The sequence below is a fragment of the Myotis yumanensis genome, unplaced genomic scaffold (assembly GCF_028538775.1).
Source record: "Myotis yumanensis isolate MYYU_CA2020_CCGP unplaced genomic scaffold, mMyoYum1.0.hap1 SCAF_13, whole genome shotgun sequence".
NCBI lineage: Eukaryota > Metazoa > Chordata > Mammalia > Chiroptera > Vespertilionidae > Myotis > Myotis yumanensis.
Genome location: NW_027223764.1, coordinates 53,054,675 through 53,075,337, shown reverse-complemented (window position 1 = coordinate 53,075,337; position 20,663 = coordinate 53,054,675). Strand labels below are relative to the sequence as shown.

The 20,663-nt window shown below is 38.7% G+C and overlaps 1 protein-coding gene across 2 annotated transcripts in view; it reads right to left on the bottom strand.

Moving 5' to 3' along the window:
• Nucleotides 1-1,724: 1,724 nt before the first annotated feature.
• Nucleotides 1,725-20,663, bottom strand: part of BMS1 (BMS1 ribosome biogenesis factor) — a 35,928-nt gene continuing 16,989 nt past the window's right edge. The window contains exons 11-23 of one of the 2 annotated variants that reach the window (XM_070433108.1): nt 20,070-20,171; nt 18,971-19,125; nt 16,165-16,246; nt 14,404-14,477; nt 12,668-12,844; nt 9,952-10,140; nt 9,680-9,860; nt 9,450-9,508; nt 8,369-8,491; nt 7,014-7,161; nt 6,519-6,694; nt 3,621-3,782; nt 1,725-3,111 (exon numbers count right to left, since the gene is read on the bottom strand). In XM_070433108.1, the coding sequence (XP_070289209.1) occupies nt 2,881-3,111; nt 3,621-3,782; nt 6,519-6,694; nt 7,014-7,161; nt 8,369-8,491; nt 9,450-9,508; nt 9,680-9,860; nt 9,952-10,140; nt 12,668-12,844; nt 14,404-14,477; nt 16,165-16,246; nt 18,971-19,125; nt 20,070-20,171 (1,859 nt within the window). In that variant the 3' untranslated portion in view covers nt 1,725-2,880. The other variant, XM_070433109.1, reaches the window with a different exon arrangement.

The following is a 20,663-nucleotide window of genomic DNA, read 5'->3' as shown; positions in this document are numbered from 1 at the left end:
CAACCAGTGGTGGGATTCAGACCACACCAGAGCTCAACTCAACTAGTTGAACAAGTAGCACATCCCAAAGGGATTCCACACCCTGCTGAGAACTACACCTTGGGGGCAATATCTCATGCACTGTGACTGAGGTTTACCCTTATAGCAACTAGCATGAATGGTTAATTTCACCCACAAAAAAGACCAACAGCATTCAAGATGCAACTACAACAAACCCACAATATTCCTGGAGCACCAAGCTCACATTATCTGGAAGATTGTGCCATGGAGCACAACAAGACACCTACATCATATAGCCATTATAACAAGTTTAGAAGTCATAGCAGATTTACCTAATACAAAGACAAAATGGAGAGACAAAGAAATATGCCCCAAATGAAAGAACAAGAGAAATCTCCAGAAAAAGAATTAAATGGAATGGAAGTAACCAAAATATCAGATGCAGAGTTTAAAAAACTGGTTATAAGAATGACCAAGATCCTTAGAAGATTGATGATGTGAGAACTTAAAAAGAAGAGATAGTAAGCATGAAATAGGACATAGAAACCATAAAAAAGAACCAGTTCAAAATGAAGAATACAATATTTGAAATAAAGACTACACAAGAAAGAATCAACAGCAGGTTAGATGAAGCAAAGGACTGAATCAGCGATAGAAGACAAGGTAACAGTACGTACCTGAGCAAAGCATCAAAAGGAGAAAAGAATGTTAAAAAATGAGAAAAAGTCTAGGGGACCTGTCAGACAGCAAGCATACAACATCCACATCATAGGTATACCAGAAAAAGAAGAAAGTGAGCAAGGGATCAAACACTGAATAATGGCTGCAAACTTTCCTAATCTATTGAGGGAAGAAGTCACAAAAGTTCAGAAAACAGAGTCCCAAACAAGATGATCCTAAAGAGGCGCACACTAAGACACACCATAATTAAAATGTCAAAGATGATAAGACAAAGAGAGATTCCTGAAAGCAGCAAGAGAAAACAATTAGTTACCTACAAAGGAGCTTCCATAAGGCTGTCAGCAGATTTCTCAACAGAAGGGATTGGCATGAAATATTTAGTGATAAAAAGCAATGACCTACAACAAAGACTACTCTATCCAGTAAAACTATGATTTAAAATTGAAGGTGACATAAGAGCCCCCCCCCCCCCCACACCGCCAAAAAAGCTAAAGGAGTTCATTATCAGTATTGAAAGAAATGTTAAAGGGCCTGCTTTAAGAAGAAATAGAGAGAAACATAGGTATAAAGAATAAAATGGCAATAAGTACCTTTCAACAATAACCTTAATTATAAATAGATCAAATGCCATAGGGTAGCTGAATGGATAAGAAAGCAAGACCCATATATATACTGTCTACAAGAGACCCACCTCAGAATGAAAGATACACAGACTGAAAGTGAAGGGATGGGGGAAAAAATATTACATGCAAATAGAAACGGAAAAAAAATAGCGGGGGTAGCAATGCTTGTATCTGACAAAACAGACTTCAAAACAAAGGTCATAACAAGAGGTAAAGATCACTACATAATAGTAATGGGACTGATCCAACAAGATATAACCCTTGCAAACAAACATATGTGCACCCAAATGCAGAAAGAAAATTTTGTTGCAAATTAAGGAAAAGATCAACAGTAATATAGTCATGGTAGGAGATTTTAACACCCCACTGTCATCAAAGCATAGAACTTCCACACAAAAAACCAACACGGCAACAGCAACCTTAAATGGCACTCTGAATTGGACGGATTTAATTGATACTCACAGAACATTTCATCCCAAAACAGAATATACATTACTCTCAAGTGCACATGGGACATTCTCAAAGATAGACCACATGTTAGGATACAAAATAAGTCTTAAATTCAAGAATACTGAAATCATATCAAGCATCATCACTGACCACATGGTATAAAAATAGAATTCAACTACAGATGACAGAGGTCCTCAGAGTTTTTGTGTGGGTTGTAGCTATCAATTTTTACTACATAAGAAATTAGAGCTAAGAAAAATTTAATAATTTGTCTTAAAGAACAAAAAATAGTTTATTATACGATAATATAAACAGCATACTCTTGTGAAAAATATTTTCGAAAGCAAAACCATTTGTAGGAAAGTAACAGTTTTACATTTTTGCAAGTCTCTAAGTCTGGCTTCACAGAAGCTGTTGGATTCTCCCATCTGTAGCTGGGTTGTTGCACTATTGCACGTCATGTGGCCTGCAGGAAACTCAGCTGTGCTGTACCCTTCATCCTTCCCCATAACTTTACTTTAAAGCTGAGGTTTGAAGTTAATATCCCCCCTTCTGGAAGACACATGAAGGTGATAAAGTACCCACAATCATCAGGCATCCATCCCTAATGAAAACATTAAGCCAAAGCTAAATTCTAATCATTTTTTTATGTACAAAAAATTTAAGAGAAATGTGAATCTACAAAACCACAGATTATATTGTTTTAATATTTTTTAAATATATTTTTATTGATTTCAGAGAGGAAGGGTGAGGAAGAGATAGAAACATCAATGATGAGAATCACTGATTGGCTGCCTCGTGCATGCCCCTTACTGGGGATCGAGCCCGCAACCTGGGCATATGCCCTGACCAGAAATTGAACCCTGACCTCCTGGTTCACAGGCTGATGCTCCACTGAGCCACACTGGCTGGGCACAAATTATACTGCTTTAAATCTTGACATAACTCAGATGTTGAGAACAAACTGGTATCCTATCAGCAGATTTCCATTCCTCTTCTCAAAGGCACAGTATGGGAGATGAATCCAGCAGAGATCTTTCTTGGTTCTAGTGCCCCTACCTGTCACTGACAAGGGCTACAATACTTGAAACCACCCATGCCTGCAGACGCAATGACAGTCTGGAGCTCATTTCAACTGCTCCGTAGGCCCCTTCAGGCTGGACTTCTGATTTCTTTTTTCTTTTTGACCCTGAATTCGAAAGAGCTTCTTCCTGAGATCCTTCTGCCGCTTCAGTTTCTCTTCTTCCTCCTTCTGCTTTGCTTTGAAGTGCTCTTTATTGTGCAGGTGCCGCTGCTCCTTGGCCTTCCTCATCTTCTGACGGTGCACTGTACTCAGAGCATCCAGCAGCGCAAGGACCTGACAAGGACAAAACCCAGTGAGCATCAGAATATCCTGACACTTACTGCGGGCCTGCCTTCTAAGGGCCATGGTATCAAAACTAGGACCCATTCATGATACAAATGGATGTTAACCTAGTGAAATTTATCCTGAATTAGGAAATTATAATTTGCATGAAGCTATATGTAGGAGTCTATTTACTTAGCAAAATACTTTAAAGACCTTCACCACAAAACTACCTTTGTTAGTCACTCTTGGATACTATGTACAACCAATTAACACAGAGTGATTCGCCAGCTGTGTGCCAATTCTTCCCATCAAAATGCATGAGACAGAGCATAGCTGAAGAGAGGAAGGGAAATGGACTCTAGTTTTCCTCTAGCTTCCAGTTCTTAGGGCCTTGAATTACTCTGGCCCTTATCCTTTCTGATGAAAAATGAGAACACAGTGGATATGCCAAGTGTGCTACTGAAAGCATTATTTTCACATCTAAATGCAATGTGCAGTAAGCCATTCGTTGACAGTACCTTTCTTTCATGAGGCTCCCGTATGACAGCTGGTCTCTGCCTGTCCTTTGGTATCTTGCCTGCCTTTGCTTGGGTCTTAGGCTTGTTCTTAAAGGGCAGGGCCTTCTGTAAGGCTTTCGGAATGTGTAGTGAATTAAAATGTTTCTTTTGCCTCACAATCAGCTGAAAAACAAACAAACAAAAAAACAAAGACTGATATAAATTATGACCTAAATGCATTTAAAACTTGCATAAAATCTTCTCAATGGATTGTTGACTTTTCCCACAAGATTAGTAACACCAGAATCTGCTGACAATCAGAAATAAGGATTCAATCATACATCAAACATGGACTGCCTCAAAAGACATGCATAACTCTAGGCGAAACAGAGAAATATATAGAATATTTGCAATTCTTCCCAAGAATTCAAATGTGCCTATTTCTACAATATGGACTATGGGAGTCTTTACAGAGCAGATAAAAAGATCCAAAGTCTCTTTAAATGGAAAAGTCCGGCCTTATCTCTGGAGCACTGAGGTGGTTTTTCTAGCCGAACAAGAATAATCTTTACTATCTTTACTATCAGCCTCTCTGGACTTACGGACATAGTTCTTCTTCAGAACCAGTCTCCTCACCCGATTCTCACTGAGAAGTTTAACTTTGTTCTGTTTCTAATGGAAGGCCAGCTGAGAAAACTGAGATTTAAACAACAAATGAATGCAGTGTAAGCTCTACTTTCAGATTTTATTTTTTTAAATATATTTTATTGATTTTTTACAGAGAGGAAGGGAGAGAGACAGAGAGTTAGAAACATCGATTAGAGAGAAACATCGATCAGCTGCCTCCTGCACATCTCCCACTGGGGATGTGCCCACAACCAAGGTACATGCCCTTGACTGGAATCGAACCTGGGACCCTTCAGTCCGCAGGCCAACGCTCCATCCACTGAGCCAAACCGGTTTCGGCTACTTTCAGATTTTAAAGTAATCTAAATCCTATGCTTAAATTCAGATGACTAAAATTGTTAACTGCCTCAGAACTAGTTAATAAGTAGAGAGTTTTGCCCTACATCTTTACCAACGTCAACATCAACTATGTAAAACAATATTTCTCTATGTCCTTAAATTTATTATTGCTCTAGCAGTGGATAGAGCGTTGGCCTACGGACTGAAGGGTCCCAGGTTCGATTCGGGTCAAGGGCACATGCCTGGGTTGTGGGCTTGATCCCCAGTAGGGGTCGTGCAGGAGGCAGCTGATCAATGAATGATTGATGTTTCTATCTCTCTCCCTCTCCTTTCCTCTTTGAAATCAATAAAAATATATTTTAAAAAAATTTTAAATTTATTATTAAAGACATCATCTATAGTAATATTCAATATTCTATTTAAGAAACTAAAATGCTTTAGAATGAAAGAAATAAGAGAAATCACCTTCTCAAAAAGAGTAAGCACCACAGACTGGACAAGAGGTGCCAGGAGCTGAAGGGCAGCATATTCTAAGAGACATGAATGTAACATGGTTCAAAATCGTATGAACTATTTTATAGAAATAGTAATGCCCAAGCCTGGCCAGTGTGGCTCAGACAGTTGAGCGTTAACCTATGAACCAGGAGGTCACAGGTTCAATCCCTGGTCAAGGCATATGCCTGGTTGCAGGCTTGATCCCCAGTTGGGGACGTATAGGAGGCAGCCAATCAATGACTCTTTCTCATCACTGATGTTTCTCCTTCTCCCTCTTTCTCTTTGAACTCAATAAAAACATATTTAAAAACTTTTTAAAAAAAAAGAAGAAGTAATGCCCGGGGACCTTCTGTCTTAGGCAGAGATCAGACTGATAACCTGCACTACCATCTTATTATATAACAATTAAATATCCTGCATTAAAACAACTCTTTTCAAATGTAATGCTAACCTGCAAAGAAAAAAAATGGAAGTTTTGAGACCAAAATCTAAATGAAAATGGGAATCCAGACAGGTACTAAAAACTTAAAATAAAAAAGTACTGATGAAGCCAGACTGGCAAGGATATGGACCAACCAGAACTCTGGTAGCTGTTAGTGGGAGCCTCACTGGGTATGACTCCAAAATACTACAGGCATCATACGCTGAAGCAGATCACATGCTGCTCTGTAATCTGGCAACCCCACCCGTGGGGACCTATGCAACAAAAATGGGTGCTCGTGCACACCAAACAAGTCATACATATGTACTCAGAACAGCATTTATAATGGCCAAATATTGCAATTAAACTCCATCAGTAGATAAACTGACATCATCATATAACAGAATTCTACTAGACAATAACGACAAATGAATGTCTGCTACATACAAGAACATGGGTGAATTTCATAATACTACTGAAAGAAGCCAGGCAAAATATATGCTCTATTTTATAAAACTCAAAAACAGGCAGACCTAATTTACATGTCAGGAGTCAGAATCAGACAGGGAGTATCTTTGAGATGGAGGAGGAGTGACTGGGAGAGGTCACGGGGGGCTTCTGTTGTGCTGGTAATTTATTGCTTCATCCAGGTGATGGCAAGCTGAGTGTGTTAAAATCATTGAGGTACAGACTTCTGATTTGTATACTTTTTTGTATGTATGTTAACATTTCAATAAAAACTTTCCCCTAAACCCACATTGCTTCAATAAGAATTAGCATATTATTTTTAAAAGTAGTAAGTGTATGTGGTGGAAAAAAAACAGTCCAAAATATACAATGAAAAGTTTAAGTCTATTTTCAAAATCACAGAAACAATTATTACTGCTTTGCAATGTTTCTTCTAAAATAGTCTATAAACATACAACATGTTCATTCAAATTTAATGTTAGACTCTCTACTTGAAAATTCAAAGCACAGGAAATGTTACATACAAAGCATCTGGACGACCCATCTAGAGAGCACATGCGTGACTGTACCTTATACAGAGAATCCTTGTTGGGCTTCAGTTTGACACGATTGGCGAGCCGGAGTTGACCAGTTGTCCGCATTCCTGACCAGGTATCTTTCTCACCAACTGGTTTCAACAAAGATGTTACTGGGTTATAGAAGGCTGGAATGGAGACAGGATACCAAGTTCTCATGAAGACAATATCTGGAAAGAGAGGAAATTTACTTAAACATTTTCAGAAGAAGGTTCATATCCATATGTCAAACAAAGAACAAAACATTCACCCCAAACATCTCAAGCTGGCTGCACAGAATTTGAAGACAGATTTTACCAAGTGAACTATGTACTCTTGAATATCACAAAACTTTTACTGGGTGTGAACCACATGGCCCCAGATACAGTGTGACCTGGCACACTGCAATGATGCTCCAACCGGAAGAGCTGGAGCTGACCCCAGCTTTCTAAAGACCTGAACTGCAACTTCTAACCCACACTAGACGGAAATCAATAGAAAGGTATTTACCACTCATCAGCAACTTGTCCTCAAAGGTGGCCCGGAAAGCGCCTTCGGGAGCTCGGAGAGCTTTCTTGATCTGTCCCCTTATTCCACTGACAGTGCGGATCACAGCACCTTCAAATTTGGCCACTTCTAAGGCAGAATTAAACATTCCCTACAGGTATATACATATGTAAAAAAATACACACACACAAAATCAGATACTTTACTTCTTAGTTCATAACTACATCCTTGGTTATAAAACAGAACTCACTGAAAGGTGATAAAGGTAATAATCAAACTATTTCCCCCTTAAGTGGAATTACTAGATTAAAAAGAATACAACTCTATTTTATTTTCCCCAAAATAACATTAAGATACAAATGTTATCTATTGTGGGCTCATTATCATGCTCATCACTGATATCGAATAGAAGATACCTGTTAGTCTGAACTAATCTGGATAGCCTCTGTTGTCCAGCTCATTTCCTATTACTTAGGTGCACACACTCAGAAAACAAAGAGCTAGATAAATGCTATATTGTAAGAACATCTTATAATCATCTTAACTCTGTGTTAGCAGGAAAACCCACCAATGAAAGTTTCAATAAACGTCAAACCACCCTCCGATGTTATACCACGTAAGTGTCCATCTCTCTATACCCTTGTCCACAAGTATGTTGAGAATGGCTTTGTCTATTTTTCTACTAATCTGTATGATAAATCTATGATTTTTCTCTTTTCTTAACACAAACCAAAAAGGCAGGAAACAAAGCCCAATGAAAGATTACACATATTAGCTCTATGACAGTCTCACTGGAAGTAATAGCCTCAATTACTATCTCTATTTTACTTCACCTTAAGATTGCTGAGCATATTTAAGTAACACAGAAACCAACAGAAAAAAGTACTAGTAAACTGAAAATACCTAAGACCAAGTTTATTTAAATTCCTTTTCTGAAAACATTAGACCTACATTTTAGAAGTATTTCACTGCTCCTTTAATACAAGGGGGAGGCAAAAGTAGATTCACAGTTATAATCCTATCTAATAAAAGACAAAGATGCTAATTGACCGTACCTTCGCCACACCCATCAGCCAATCAGAGTGATATGCAAATTAACCGCCAATAAAGATGGCGGCTAATTTGCATACTGCAGGTAGGGCGGGCCGGTGCGAGCCACCATCCGGGCTCCCATGTGCGGACCTGGGCGGTGAGGCAAGGCGGCGCAATCAGCCCAAGGAAGCCCTATTCTTGCAGGAATCTTCCTGCAATGGGCCTCTAGTATAAATAAATACAAGAATAAACTGTATACTCACAACTGTAAACCTACTTTTGCCCATCCCTATAATACACATTTATAAATATGTAAATATACAGACCTTAATGAATGAAGTATTCTTGAAAATTTTATATGGAAAACCAGTTAGCTTTAATTTCTTCACAATTTTTATGGATTTATCCAAATCAAGAACAATTCCTGTGGCAGCTATCCGGAAATCAGGCTAAAAAGGAAACCCCCAAAATTTGAATACAGGAATAATATCAGCAAGAGAACAACTACAATTCTGTGATACAATAAATTAGCAAAGTACACTTCACTTACAATTAGCTAAGAAAAAAGAATATCTGAACATCCAAAACAGTCTTTTAACAAAAGCAATCTGAAACTATAATGAACATAAGCCAAACTAATGTTGATGTCTTCAGTATTTTTCTGAATGAGGGTGATCTCACAGTAACATAGTTTCACAACAATGACTTATCTGAGATAAAAAGGAACATGAAAGTTTGCTTATATTGTTTAAGAAATTAAAATTTCAGACCTCCAGGGTGGGTTCCATATGTTCACTACAGTGAGGCCTTGACTTACGAGTTTAATTCGTTCCGAGACCGAGCTCGTTAAGGAGCTCATTAACTCAAATTACTCTATCAACTCTATGCAAAAAATTGGCCGAGAGACAGCTGGTATCTCAAAAAACTCGTTAGTCGGGACACTCGTAAGTCAAGGCCCCACTGTATTCTGTTTTCTTTTCTGATAAATGGGGCCAATAAAACCCACTCTGATTGATCACATGAAGACGGTGTGAACATATTTTGCTAACCCAACATTACAGGGTGTAGCCTTATGTCTAGCTAGTATCTGACACATCCCCAAAACCTAGTATAGTATTAGTATAGTATAGTACTTAGCACATGGTGAATACTGCTTACATATTTTTAGAAAAACACATCCAAAAAGTACATAAAAATATAAAATGTCTTTAGTACCATTACAATTCTTCTACCTCCCTCTTCTTTACTCCCACAATCTATTTAAAAAGATGCAGGAAAATTAAAAGCAAAGTAATTTACTATACACACTAAAAATGAACAATTTTCACTTAAAGTATCGTGTACATATTCCATATTTAAGATATATCTCAAACACAACATATAAAATAAAACATCCGGGATATTTACTGTTGTGCCATCGACAAACTGTACTGCCAAGAATCCAGTTCCTTGTGGAGTAATAGGACCTTGAATAAAACAGGAAAAAATATATAGTGAACCACAAAATTTAGTATCTATTTTACATGCATATATACTCCAATCCAAAAAAAAAAAAGAGAGAACTGGGATTTCATAAAATGGAAACTATAATGATAAAGCTTAAATGTTTAAATTAACCTATTCTAATCACATTTTACCCCAAAAGGCTGCTCCACAATGCATGTGCTGAGGGGTGTATTTTAGAAGCCTTTGTCTTCCATTGTGGTCTTCGATATAATACAGTGGGATGGTCTGAAACCTCCTCCACCCTACAGAAAAAATGATTGGATCTCGGGACTTGAGAATTTTCTTATACCAACGATGTTTCTTCAGACGCATCTGAGAGGAGAAGAGATTTCAATAAGATTATTCAGTGAAAGTATGTCCAAAAAAACCTCAATGATCATATCACACAGCAAAGGGTACCTACCTGTACATATCCAACACTGCCCTCACTATTGCCCAAACCACCCAAAATAATTGGGTAATGGGGGTCAAAGTTAAGCACGAATTCACAGGGGACATTCTCTATCTCAATTCGGACATACATCCCAGGTCGAAAACCCTCATATTGAACTCTGGCTTCATCATCTTGGTCTTCAAATTCTGCTCGGTTAAGCTATATAAGAGAGGGGGGGGAAAACACAATAAGAAACCCACAATACTGTCATCTTTAATAAACGTAAGATTAATATATAAAAAAATGAGCTATTTCAAAATAAACAATCTATAAGCAGAATTATTTAGGCTTTACCCTAATTAACAATATTATATATTCTATCTTCATGGTTTGTTCAGGATATGTCCCAATAATTTTATTCTCTGCTGTTCCAATATACAGCAAACGTCAGCAACACAGAAAAGAGCCGTAATGGTGATTAGCAAACACCCTCAACTTCCCCAGTACACACTTTCTTTTTTTACTCTCCAAATAATTATTTCACACTTTTTCTCCTTTCTTCAATCACCCAATATCCAAGCTCTTATCCTCATTCTTAGCTGCTGTTTCCTAATTCATTCAGAAGTTAAGCATCTACAAGAACTTCAACACTCAACCTCTCTACCAGGATTACACCCATGTCTAGCCTTTCATTATAGCTCTACACTGTTCAATATGGTAGCCACAGATGGCTTTTCAAATTGAAATTATTAAAATTCAATAAAAATTTTAAAATTCAGTTCCTTGGTCACATTTCAAGTGGTATCAACATGTGGCTAGTGGCTACAATACAGTACAGCACAGAGTTCTACTGAGTGGTTGTTATAGATTATACTAAAGGCCCAGTGCACGAAATTCATGAATGAGTGGGGTCCCTAGGCCTGGCTAGTGATCAGGGCCGATCAGGTCCCCCGCCTACCCGCTCCTCCTTCCCTTGCTGCCCGAGTCTGTCTATTCAATTTCACTTATACACTAGGTATCATCCACTCCTGGACTTCATTCCAATATATCTTACCTATTATTTTTCTCATCTTAAAACTTCCTTCAACTAGAATCCCATTTTTCTGAAGAAAATTGCCACAGAAGTTTTCTATAGCTACAGTCTCCATTTCCTCTTCTCCCATTCTCTTAAATTCCCTAAAACTGGACTTTAACCCACACCTGATAAAAATGTTTGCAGTAACATAAAGGCCTCAACATTCTTAATCTAGTGGTCAATTTTGTCTTAATTATAGTTAACACATCAGCAAGATTTGAAATAATGTCTCATTTCCTTCTGTAGTAGCTTCCAGCATACCTGGTGTTCTCCTAGATTTCTCAGGTCTCCTGAGCACTGCTCCATCCCCACTGCTGCCTCTTCTTTGCCAGCCTTGCAATGGGGCACCCAGTGTCAGTACTGGACCTCTCCTCTTGTCTCTACACTCACTCCCTTGTCATCCCATCCATCTCATGGCTTTAAGCAGCATCTAGCTCTGAGACCCTGTCTCCAACTCCTCCCAGTTTGACACTCTACTTGTCTGAAAAATAACCCCAACCTAAGAGACCTAAACTTCATCTTCCCAGACAAACCTATACCAACTAAAGCTTTTCGATCTTACTTATGAAAACTCAGTTCTTCCAGGAAGTCATCCTTATTTTCTCTCTCACACCCCCCACATTTAGGAAATCGTACGGGTCTACTTTTCAAGCAAAGTATATCCAGAATTTGATTTTCTTTCACCTCCACTACCACGTACCTCCCCAACCCCCAGTGTGTGTTACTTAACCTTATCAAACTCTTGCCAGAGCAACCCTCTCAAGGTAATTAGATCACATACATCTATCCTCTGCTCAAATGGGCCCCATTCCACTGAGTAAGCCTGTCAAGACCTTTACACTGGCCCATGAGGTTCTAGATGAATTAAATTGTAAATGCCTGAAGCAGACTTCAGAACTAACTTTACATTTCTTAGTCACGGTCTGTATAAGGTCAGTACAGACCTGAGACACTATGTTAATGACTAACCAGCGGATCCTTCTTCGACTAGATGAAGGCCTAGGTCGATCACATTTTCACAAATGATATACTTAACTTGCAAAAGGCATAGTGTGTTCCAGTTTACAGAGACTCCTGTGCCCACTCCCCATCAACTGTGCACACAACTTTGTGTCTTTCCGAGTGAGGTCAGCATCCCCAGGCAGGAGGGCTAGACTAGCTCCCTTTCAGCATTCCACATGCCCTTTTTATCTCCCCTTAACTCAAAATACTCCTGAACTCTGATCAAGGTGAGTTTCAGACAACCCTTCCTGAAGACAATGGTGTGTGCATTAGCCACACAGGCCAAGAATCACCTACCCATTCAAATGATTTCATTATGGCTCTAGGGAGCAGTAATATGAATGCTAAGGCAACGCTGGCATTTAAATAAACTCACTGCCTCAAATAACTACACAGTGAGATCCTCAAAAGTGGTGGCAGTGTCTCAGCCATTTCTGTTTCCTCACACTTAATTCTTGGTACAAAACAGGAACTGGGATCTTCTGATTCTTGTAGAAACAGAGGACTGCATGAATAAACACGAATGAACACACTCATCTTCACCTCGACCTTGGAGTCCAAACGAGAGGCACAGAAGTAGATCAGGGAGCAGAGAGCTAAAGAAGTTAAGGATTCACAACATTGTATTACAGCCTTGAAATGAGGCTGATGGGATCTGAGTTTTCTTACCTGTGCTTGTTTATGCATTTCCCCTTTAAGATCATCAAAGTACGTGCTTTCTCCTTCATCATACTCTGCATCAAACATCTCCTTCAATTTTCTCTTCTTATCCAAATGCTTTTTCTTGGCATTTTCCTCTGCAGAGGAGTCAATTTCTTCCTTAACTTCTTCCTCTACATCTTCAGTCTTAAATTTCCAGAAGAGAAAATTTTGTAAAAGTTTGTGGAGATATTTTCTTTAGCTTTAAAGCAGACTTAAAAAGTTCTAGTGAGCTGCAAAAATCTAAGTTATGATCATCATGAAACAAAACAAAACACAGCCTTGAGCTTTAAATAACATGTACTGCGGCAAGAGACTTTTAGACATCTGCATTACAATGAACTGCAATTCCTTAGTCTGTCTGGGAATGCCAAATGTGAATAAAACAGTGGCAAGTGTCCCCACCCATATACTGTTTTAAAAAATCTTAGGGATAACAGAGAATTGGTTTTTCTAAATGGCTTTTTTTTTTTTTTGGCTTAGATATGAATATTTTCCTCTTTTTCCCCTCTTTCTATTGAATTTACTGGGGTGACATTGGTTAATGAAATTATATAAGTTCAAGGTGTACATTTCTATAATACAAATTCTGTATATTTTATTATTTGTTCACCATCCCAAGTCAACTCTCCATCACCATTTATCTCCCCTATACCTTCTTCTACCTACCCCGACCTGCTCAACGCTCCGCTCCGCCCCACCCCCTCCACCCTTCCCTCTGGTAAATACCATACTATTGTCTGTGTCTATGAGGTTTGATTATTTCTTTTGCTTAATCCCTTCACCTTTTTCACACAGCCCCTGAATCCCCTCCCCTCTGACAATTCTCTACCTATGAGTCTATTCTATTTTGTTTGTAGTTTATTTTGTTCATTAGATTCCACATATGATTTAAGAACAGGAGAATGATGGCAAAAATAATGGTGGAGAGGAAGACAGTGACCCAAGAGCTAAAACTTTCAATGACTGAAGAATCGTAACAGCAAGAGGTAATAGGTGTCACTCCAAAAATCAAGAGTAACAAGTAGCCCAGACACAGTGTGGCTCAGTGGTTGGGTGTCAACCCATGAACCAGGTCAAGGTTCAATTCCCGGTCATGGCATATATCCGGGTTGCAGGCTCGATCCCCAGAAGGGGGCATGCAGGAGGCAGCTAATTTTTTATTCTCTCGCATCACTGATGTTTCTTTTATGTTGTTGTCAATCCTTACCAGAGAGTATTTTTTCCATTGATTTTTAGAGATTGGAAGGGAGGAGGGGGGAGACACAGAGAGAGAAACATCGATGTGAGAAAGACACATTGATTAGTTGCCTCCTAAAGGCAACCCGATCTGGGCTGGGGATCTAGCCTACAACCAAGCTAGGTGCCCTTGACCAGAATCAAACCCAGGGCCCTTCAGTCCAAGGGCCAATGCTCTATCCACTGGGCCAAATCAGTTAAGGCTCATCATTGATGTTTCTATCTCTCTCTCCCTCTCCCTTCTTTTCTCTGAAAATCAATAAAGACATTTTATATACATAGAAAGAAAGAATAACAAACCGATAACCTTCGATCTGTGCCCACCCTCCATGTTTTTAGGAAGGAATCCATCCAGTCTCTAATCTACATAGACAACAAGATTAGAATGTCTCAAAATAGGCCTATCTCAGAATATACTGACCACAGTTATAGGACCAGTGGCTGACCACCGCCTGGCAAAGTCATACCTGAGTATCCAGGCTTGATTTTCCCTTGTACACGTCCCCTGTTTCCAAGTCTTCAAAGTCACCATAGAGCTCCTCTGGGAAAAGAACATCCAAATGACTCATCTCTGAATAGGGTACATATGACACTCTAGTACTACCAGCTCCAGGTGGACAGTGCGTTCTGCATCCCAAACTTCATTGTTACTATTCCTACACTACGCACCTCAGAAGAAGGCAGGACTGTTAAACCATATTACATAACCTGTTCAGTTTAAGTAAACAAGCCCAATCCACATTTCCATACTTTCCTTCAGTATCCCACACAACCGAGAGCTATTTTTCCAGTATAGGTAACTGACACTGTAGCAGAGATGCACACAGAGGGGGCATGAGTGGCCCTGCAGATGAGACCCCCAAAACCAAAAATGTCAAGAGTGACCTGAAAAGCCATGGCTTAGATAACAAGCACATGTGAAAAAGAGTCTCACCAGTAAGCTCAACACAACGGTGACATACCAAGGCAAAAATCTTAGATTATAAGAGTAGTACCTAAAACAGTGCTGAGCCCACATGAAGAGCCCATTCATTCATTCAGTTGTTTTTGAAGCTCTAAGTTTAGTTATGAATATTACCCTTAAAAGAAACAGGCAAGTTAAAAGTCCTCTGGGAGGCAACTTCAGAAAGATATTAAAACATTTTCATATAAGAAAGAGTCAAAGAACCAAAGAGCCAAAGGAAATAAAAGATGGGAAGATTCTATTGTAATAAAAACAAAAATAGGATATTTAGAAATAAACTAAAAAATGTACAAGATCTTTAATTAAATATTATAAAGGCTTCACTATGCTACCAAAGGGCACATGGACTAATGTTAGCTAACACTTTCAAGTGTTTTACATTCCAGGCACTGCTCTGAGTACTTCACATGACTTAACTACATTTTTCAACTTGACCCAGTGAAGAAGGCATTATTAATATTATCTACTGATCAAAGGGTACCATGTTTTTGGAAAGGAAGACTCAATATCATTAAGACGCCAATTCTCCCTTAACACAATTACAATACAAATAGCCACCAAGAATTTCTAGTCTGGAAAAGATTGAGTATACATGTTTCCTTTGTTCCTCTCAGCTATCTATAAAAATAAAAGCATAATATGCTAATTAGACCAGACGTCCTTCCGGACGAAGCTGGGGCTGTGAGGGAAGCCTGGGTCCCAGGTGCCAGAGGGAAGCCAGTGCCAGCATCCGGAGGAAAGAAGGCCTACTCTTGCACAAGTACATTTTTCACACACACAAAAATCTATTTTTAACAAATACATGATAAAATTTATGGAAAGTTTCCCATTTTTCTTCAAGGTCTTTATCTAATTAGTCAGTTAACCAGGGAGAGAAAATAAGGTCACCATGGAAGGAAGAACCAGAGTATTACCCATAACTCTGTCAGTGTTCCCCAAAGCATTTCACAATTGACTATTTTCAACCACTAAAATAAAGAGGAACTTTTAAAGAAGGTAATCTTTGTTGAAGAATATAGTCTTTGCCTGGCCAGCGTGGTTCACTGGTTGAGAGTTGACCTATTAAGCCAGGAGGTTATGGTTCGATTCCCAGTCAGGGCATATGCCTGGGTTACAGGCTCAATTCCCAATCAATGATTCTCTTATCATTGATGTTTCTCTCTCTCTCTCTCTCTCTCTCTCTCTGAAATCAATAAAAAAATTTTTTTTAATAAATAAAAATTTTAAAAAGCTTGAAAAAGAAAGGACACATCCCTTTACTTACCATCTTCTGCTAAGATCTTGGCTGCATCTTTATCCTCTTCCCATTTCCCAGTCACGAAGCAGTCTCTGATACTGTTCATAACCTTACACAGAAACATCAGCACTTCATTAGACAGGCAAAGTCCTATTAGCCACTGACCTCGTAAGTAAACAGACATTTACTAATTCAACAGATTTTCAAAGTTTATTAGTGTTCTTAAGGCAATGCAGTTAAACAGCATTTTTAACTTACTATTTGCTACTCCAGACTTATTGTGGCTGTTTGGCTTTCAAGTGAATCATATTTTTGGTTATGAATCATGTTTTTCATACACAACCTAATTCTCAAAAAGTAGCCTTGAGGCTAGCATGATTATAATGCATGCAAAAGCAAGTCTGTTCATTTATTCATTCCTTCATGCCTACACTCACTCACTAAACATTTACTGAACATATCTATCTTATGCCAAGAAGTTTTATAGGCAAGCTGTTCCCAGATGATCCTTATTTCATTAAGCTTAATCATTGACTTAGGGGAACCAAAAACCGAACAAATTTAAAAAAAAATTAGAACCTCCATGAAAAGCAAACTGACTAGGAATAGAAGGAAACTTCCTCAACACGGTAAAGGACATTCATTAAAAACTCACCACTAGCATATTTAATGATGAAAGACTGAGAGCTTTCCCCCTAAGATCAGGAATAGGAAAGTCTATCTGCTCTCACTTCTATTCAACACTGTACTAGATGTTCTAGCCACGGTAATTAGGCAATAAATTGACATAAAAGGCATCCAGTTTAGAAAGGAAAACTGTCTCTATTAACAGGTGATATAATCTGGTTTACAAAAAATCCTAAGGAATCCACTGAAAAACCAGCAGAACTAATCAATAAATGAGGTTAGCAAGGTTGTAAAATTCTAGATTAATATAGATTAATAAATTTTATTTCTCTATATTAGGAATAACAAATACAAAAATGAAAATGAGAAAACAGTTCCTTTTTATAATGGTATCAAAAAGAATAAGATGCTACGTATACATTCAACAAAAGTGCAAAGCTTATACTCTAATAACTACAAAACATTCTTGAAAGACATATAAAATCCAGATAAATGCAAAGGCATCCCATGTTAATGATCAGAAAACTTAATATTGCTAAGATAGCAATCCTTTCTAAAGTATAGATTCAGTGCAATCCCTGTCAGAATCCCAGCTGGCTCTTTGTAGAAATGGAAAAACTGATCTTAAAATACAGAAAACCTGAGATCCAGATTAAACAACTTAAAAAGAAAACAAAGCTGGAAGATTCACACTTCTCAATTTCAAAACTTACTATGAAAGGACGGTAATCAAAACAGGATTGTGCTGGCACAAGGAATGACATAGAACAATGGAATACAATTAAGAGTCCCTAAATAAGCCCATATATCTATGGTCAAGTGATTTTTTTTGCCCAGGGTGCCAAGACAAGGTAAAGGGAAAGAAAGAGTCTTTTCAACAAATAGCGTTAGGAAACTGATTTCCATATGCAAGAGAGTAAGTCATATTCATCTCATACCACGTACAAAAATTAAATAGAATTAAAAATTAAAAATTTAGTTATTCTGTCTCACTAGACATATAAAGTGCTCAACAGTCACAAGTAGCCACATTGGACAGTTCATATATAAGTTATTATAAGTTATTTCCATCATCACAGAGTTCTATTGCTATTTCTCTGTACCACTCTATAGGAAACACAGAAGACAGAGGAGCCTGATAAACTGCCCATAGGGTTACAATGGAATTCATAAAGTCCATAATATGAGAAACTACACACCCAATACTGGGTTTCTTAAACAAATTAAATGGAAGGGGAGGGGAAGATGGGCAGAGAAAAGGATCATATATTTAAAGTTTTAAAAAGCACAGTGAGCAGGCTAGAAGGGGTTAATGGGGGAATAAAGGGGACATATGTAATACTTTCAATAATAAAGATTTTTTTAAAAAAGGCACAGTGAAAAACAACCCCCCCCAAAAAACCGGGTAAAAGTAAACTATGGTGTTTATGATACAAACTTGAAGGAGAAATGATGGAGGAGATGATTACCACGGAGTCATGTTCCTTCTGCAGGGAAGGGAGGACCATGACTAGGATGGGCACACGGTGGCCACAAGGATCCTCACCTAGTAATCCATTCATTAAGTTAACAACTATTTTATGTGGTCTTCTAAAATCTGTATTAAATTTTACCATAAAAATGGTTAATACACCTCATAAAGTACATAAATGCTATTCAGTAAATTAAAATAGCTAATGTGATAATGACTGGAGCTCTCTGAGGAGTGACATTTTATGATCAAAAGAAGTCAGCTTGGGAGGATCAGAAGAACATTCCAGAAGAGAAAACAGAGGGCAATAAGCCTAGCAGGTCTGAGAACTGAGTAAATTCCAGTGTAATTAGAGTGGTGAACAAGAAAGAAAATTTACCACTAGCGTAATAGATTTACTTGTTTATAAACAGCAGAAATTACAATTGCGAAATGAGGGACACTAGATTCATTCAAATTATAAAACAAAATATTTTAAATGTATAAAATTTATGTGCAATGCTTCAAATACTATCCATACTAAAAGCTGAACATTTTCCTTTTCTCCATAACACAGGCACATAGTCCGACTAAACTTAGAACATTTCATTGTTTAGGATGTATGAAATATACATGCCAACATCTGGGACAATATCCTGTTATTTTATAAAATAACAGGTAGGAAACATTAAAATCACATGATCTTTTAGAACAATTTTCTCATATATCAAACATACTATTCATATTCAGTCTTACCTCTTCTAAATCCCAATCATGGGGCACCTCCAAGTGAAATCTGGAGCAGTCCAAAGAGTCAGCCTTGTACTTACACTCTCTGGCAGGCTGGCTGACACGAAACAACCCTCCAAGCTCCTCCCCGGCATCATCATCTTCTTCATTATCCTCTGTCACTAAAGAGACCATCAAGATGGAAAAGGGAGAACAAATCAACACCCTAGAGGCCTTGGGACTGAGGGTCCCTGTTTGTGGTAGGAATGGTGGTGTCCCTGAGCACATGAGTCAGAGAAAAGCCAGGGAGCTGCTATCTTCTTGCAAGGCAGCAGCAGGGAGTCCATTGAGGAGGGAGAGTAACAGGGGTTGGGGCAGGGAAGGGATTTACAGGCAGAACTTTCAGTTATCATAGTTTCCCTGGAAGAATGCCGAGTCCCTAGTCACTAAGAGAACTTAAGCAAAAGCTGACTGGAAACCAGTCCACACCTACCTCCTCATTCGATGCTCCTAGCTCACATATATACTGCTGGCCTTGTTCTAATCACGTAGTAACTAGGGACCACAATGAAAAGTTCCCCACTTTGTATTTTCTTGGCACTAAATTCTACCATAAAAGAAATTCTCATAAAAGACTTTGTATAGAGGAGACAAAATGACATAATGAAGACTATTCTCATCAAAAGCTTTATGGCATGCCAAAACCGGTTTGGCCCAGTGGATAGAGCGTCGGCCTGCGGACTGAAAGGTCCCAGGTTCGATTCTGGACAAGGGCATGTACCTTGGTTGCGGGCACATCCCCAGTAGGAGGTGTGCAGGAGGCAGCTGGTCGATGTTTCTCTCTCATCGATGTTTCTAACTCTCTATCCCTCTCCCTTCCTCTCTGTAAAAAATCAATAAAAAAAAAAAAAGCTGTATGGCAAAGCCAGAAATCTATTTCATAGGACCAATTTATGGTTCTCATAAACTGATGAATAAAAACACCTGCCAAATACAAACTATGACAGCCAGAAATAACTTACTGATATCACAAGTACCACTCAAACCTCCAACCAATTTTCTCACTGCCTTTCCAGAAATAGTCTAAGAAACTACGATGCTTCTAGATATGAACCAGAGCTTTTACCTGTCCCATAAATAAGCTTCTGGAGATTTGGCGTTGCTTGTTGCTGCCTCAGGAAGGCCTCAGCTGCCTTCCTGGAAAGGTCTTCCTTCCATTTGAGGGCACCTGGAAAGACCAATGCCAATCAATTAAGGCTGTTTTATCTGTTGTCTCGACTTCAGGCTCACTGCTCATCACCCTGAAATCCTTTTTTGAAGTATAATATTTGAAGTTAACAAATATTCAAAACAGCAGACCCCCAAATGTAGACATTTTATTTGTACAACTAGAAGCCCGATGCATGAAATTCATGTAAGAGTAGGCCTTTCTTCCCCCAGCTGCCGGCACCGGCTTCCCTCTGGCACCCCGGACCCAGGCTTCCCTCACAGCCCTGGCTTTATCCGGAAGGTCGTTTGGAAGGACATCCAGTCTAATTAGCATATTATGCTTTTATTATTATAGACTAGTGGCCCAGTGCACGAAATTTGTGCGGGGGTGGGGGTGGGGGGGTCCCTCAGCCTGACCTGCACCCTCTCCAATCTGGCCCCTCGAGGGATGTCAGACTGTTGGTTTAAGCCCAATCCTGCACCGGTAGTCGGATATCCCTCTCAAAATTCG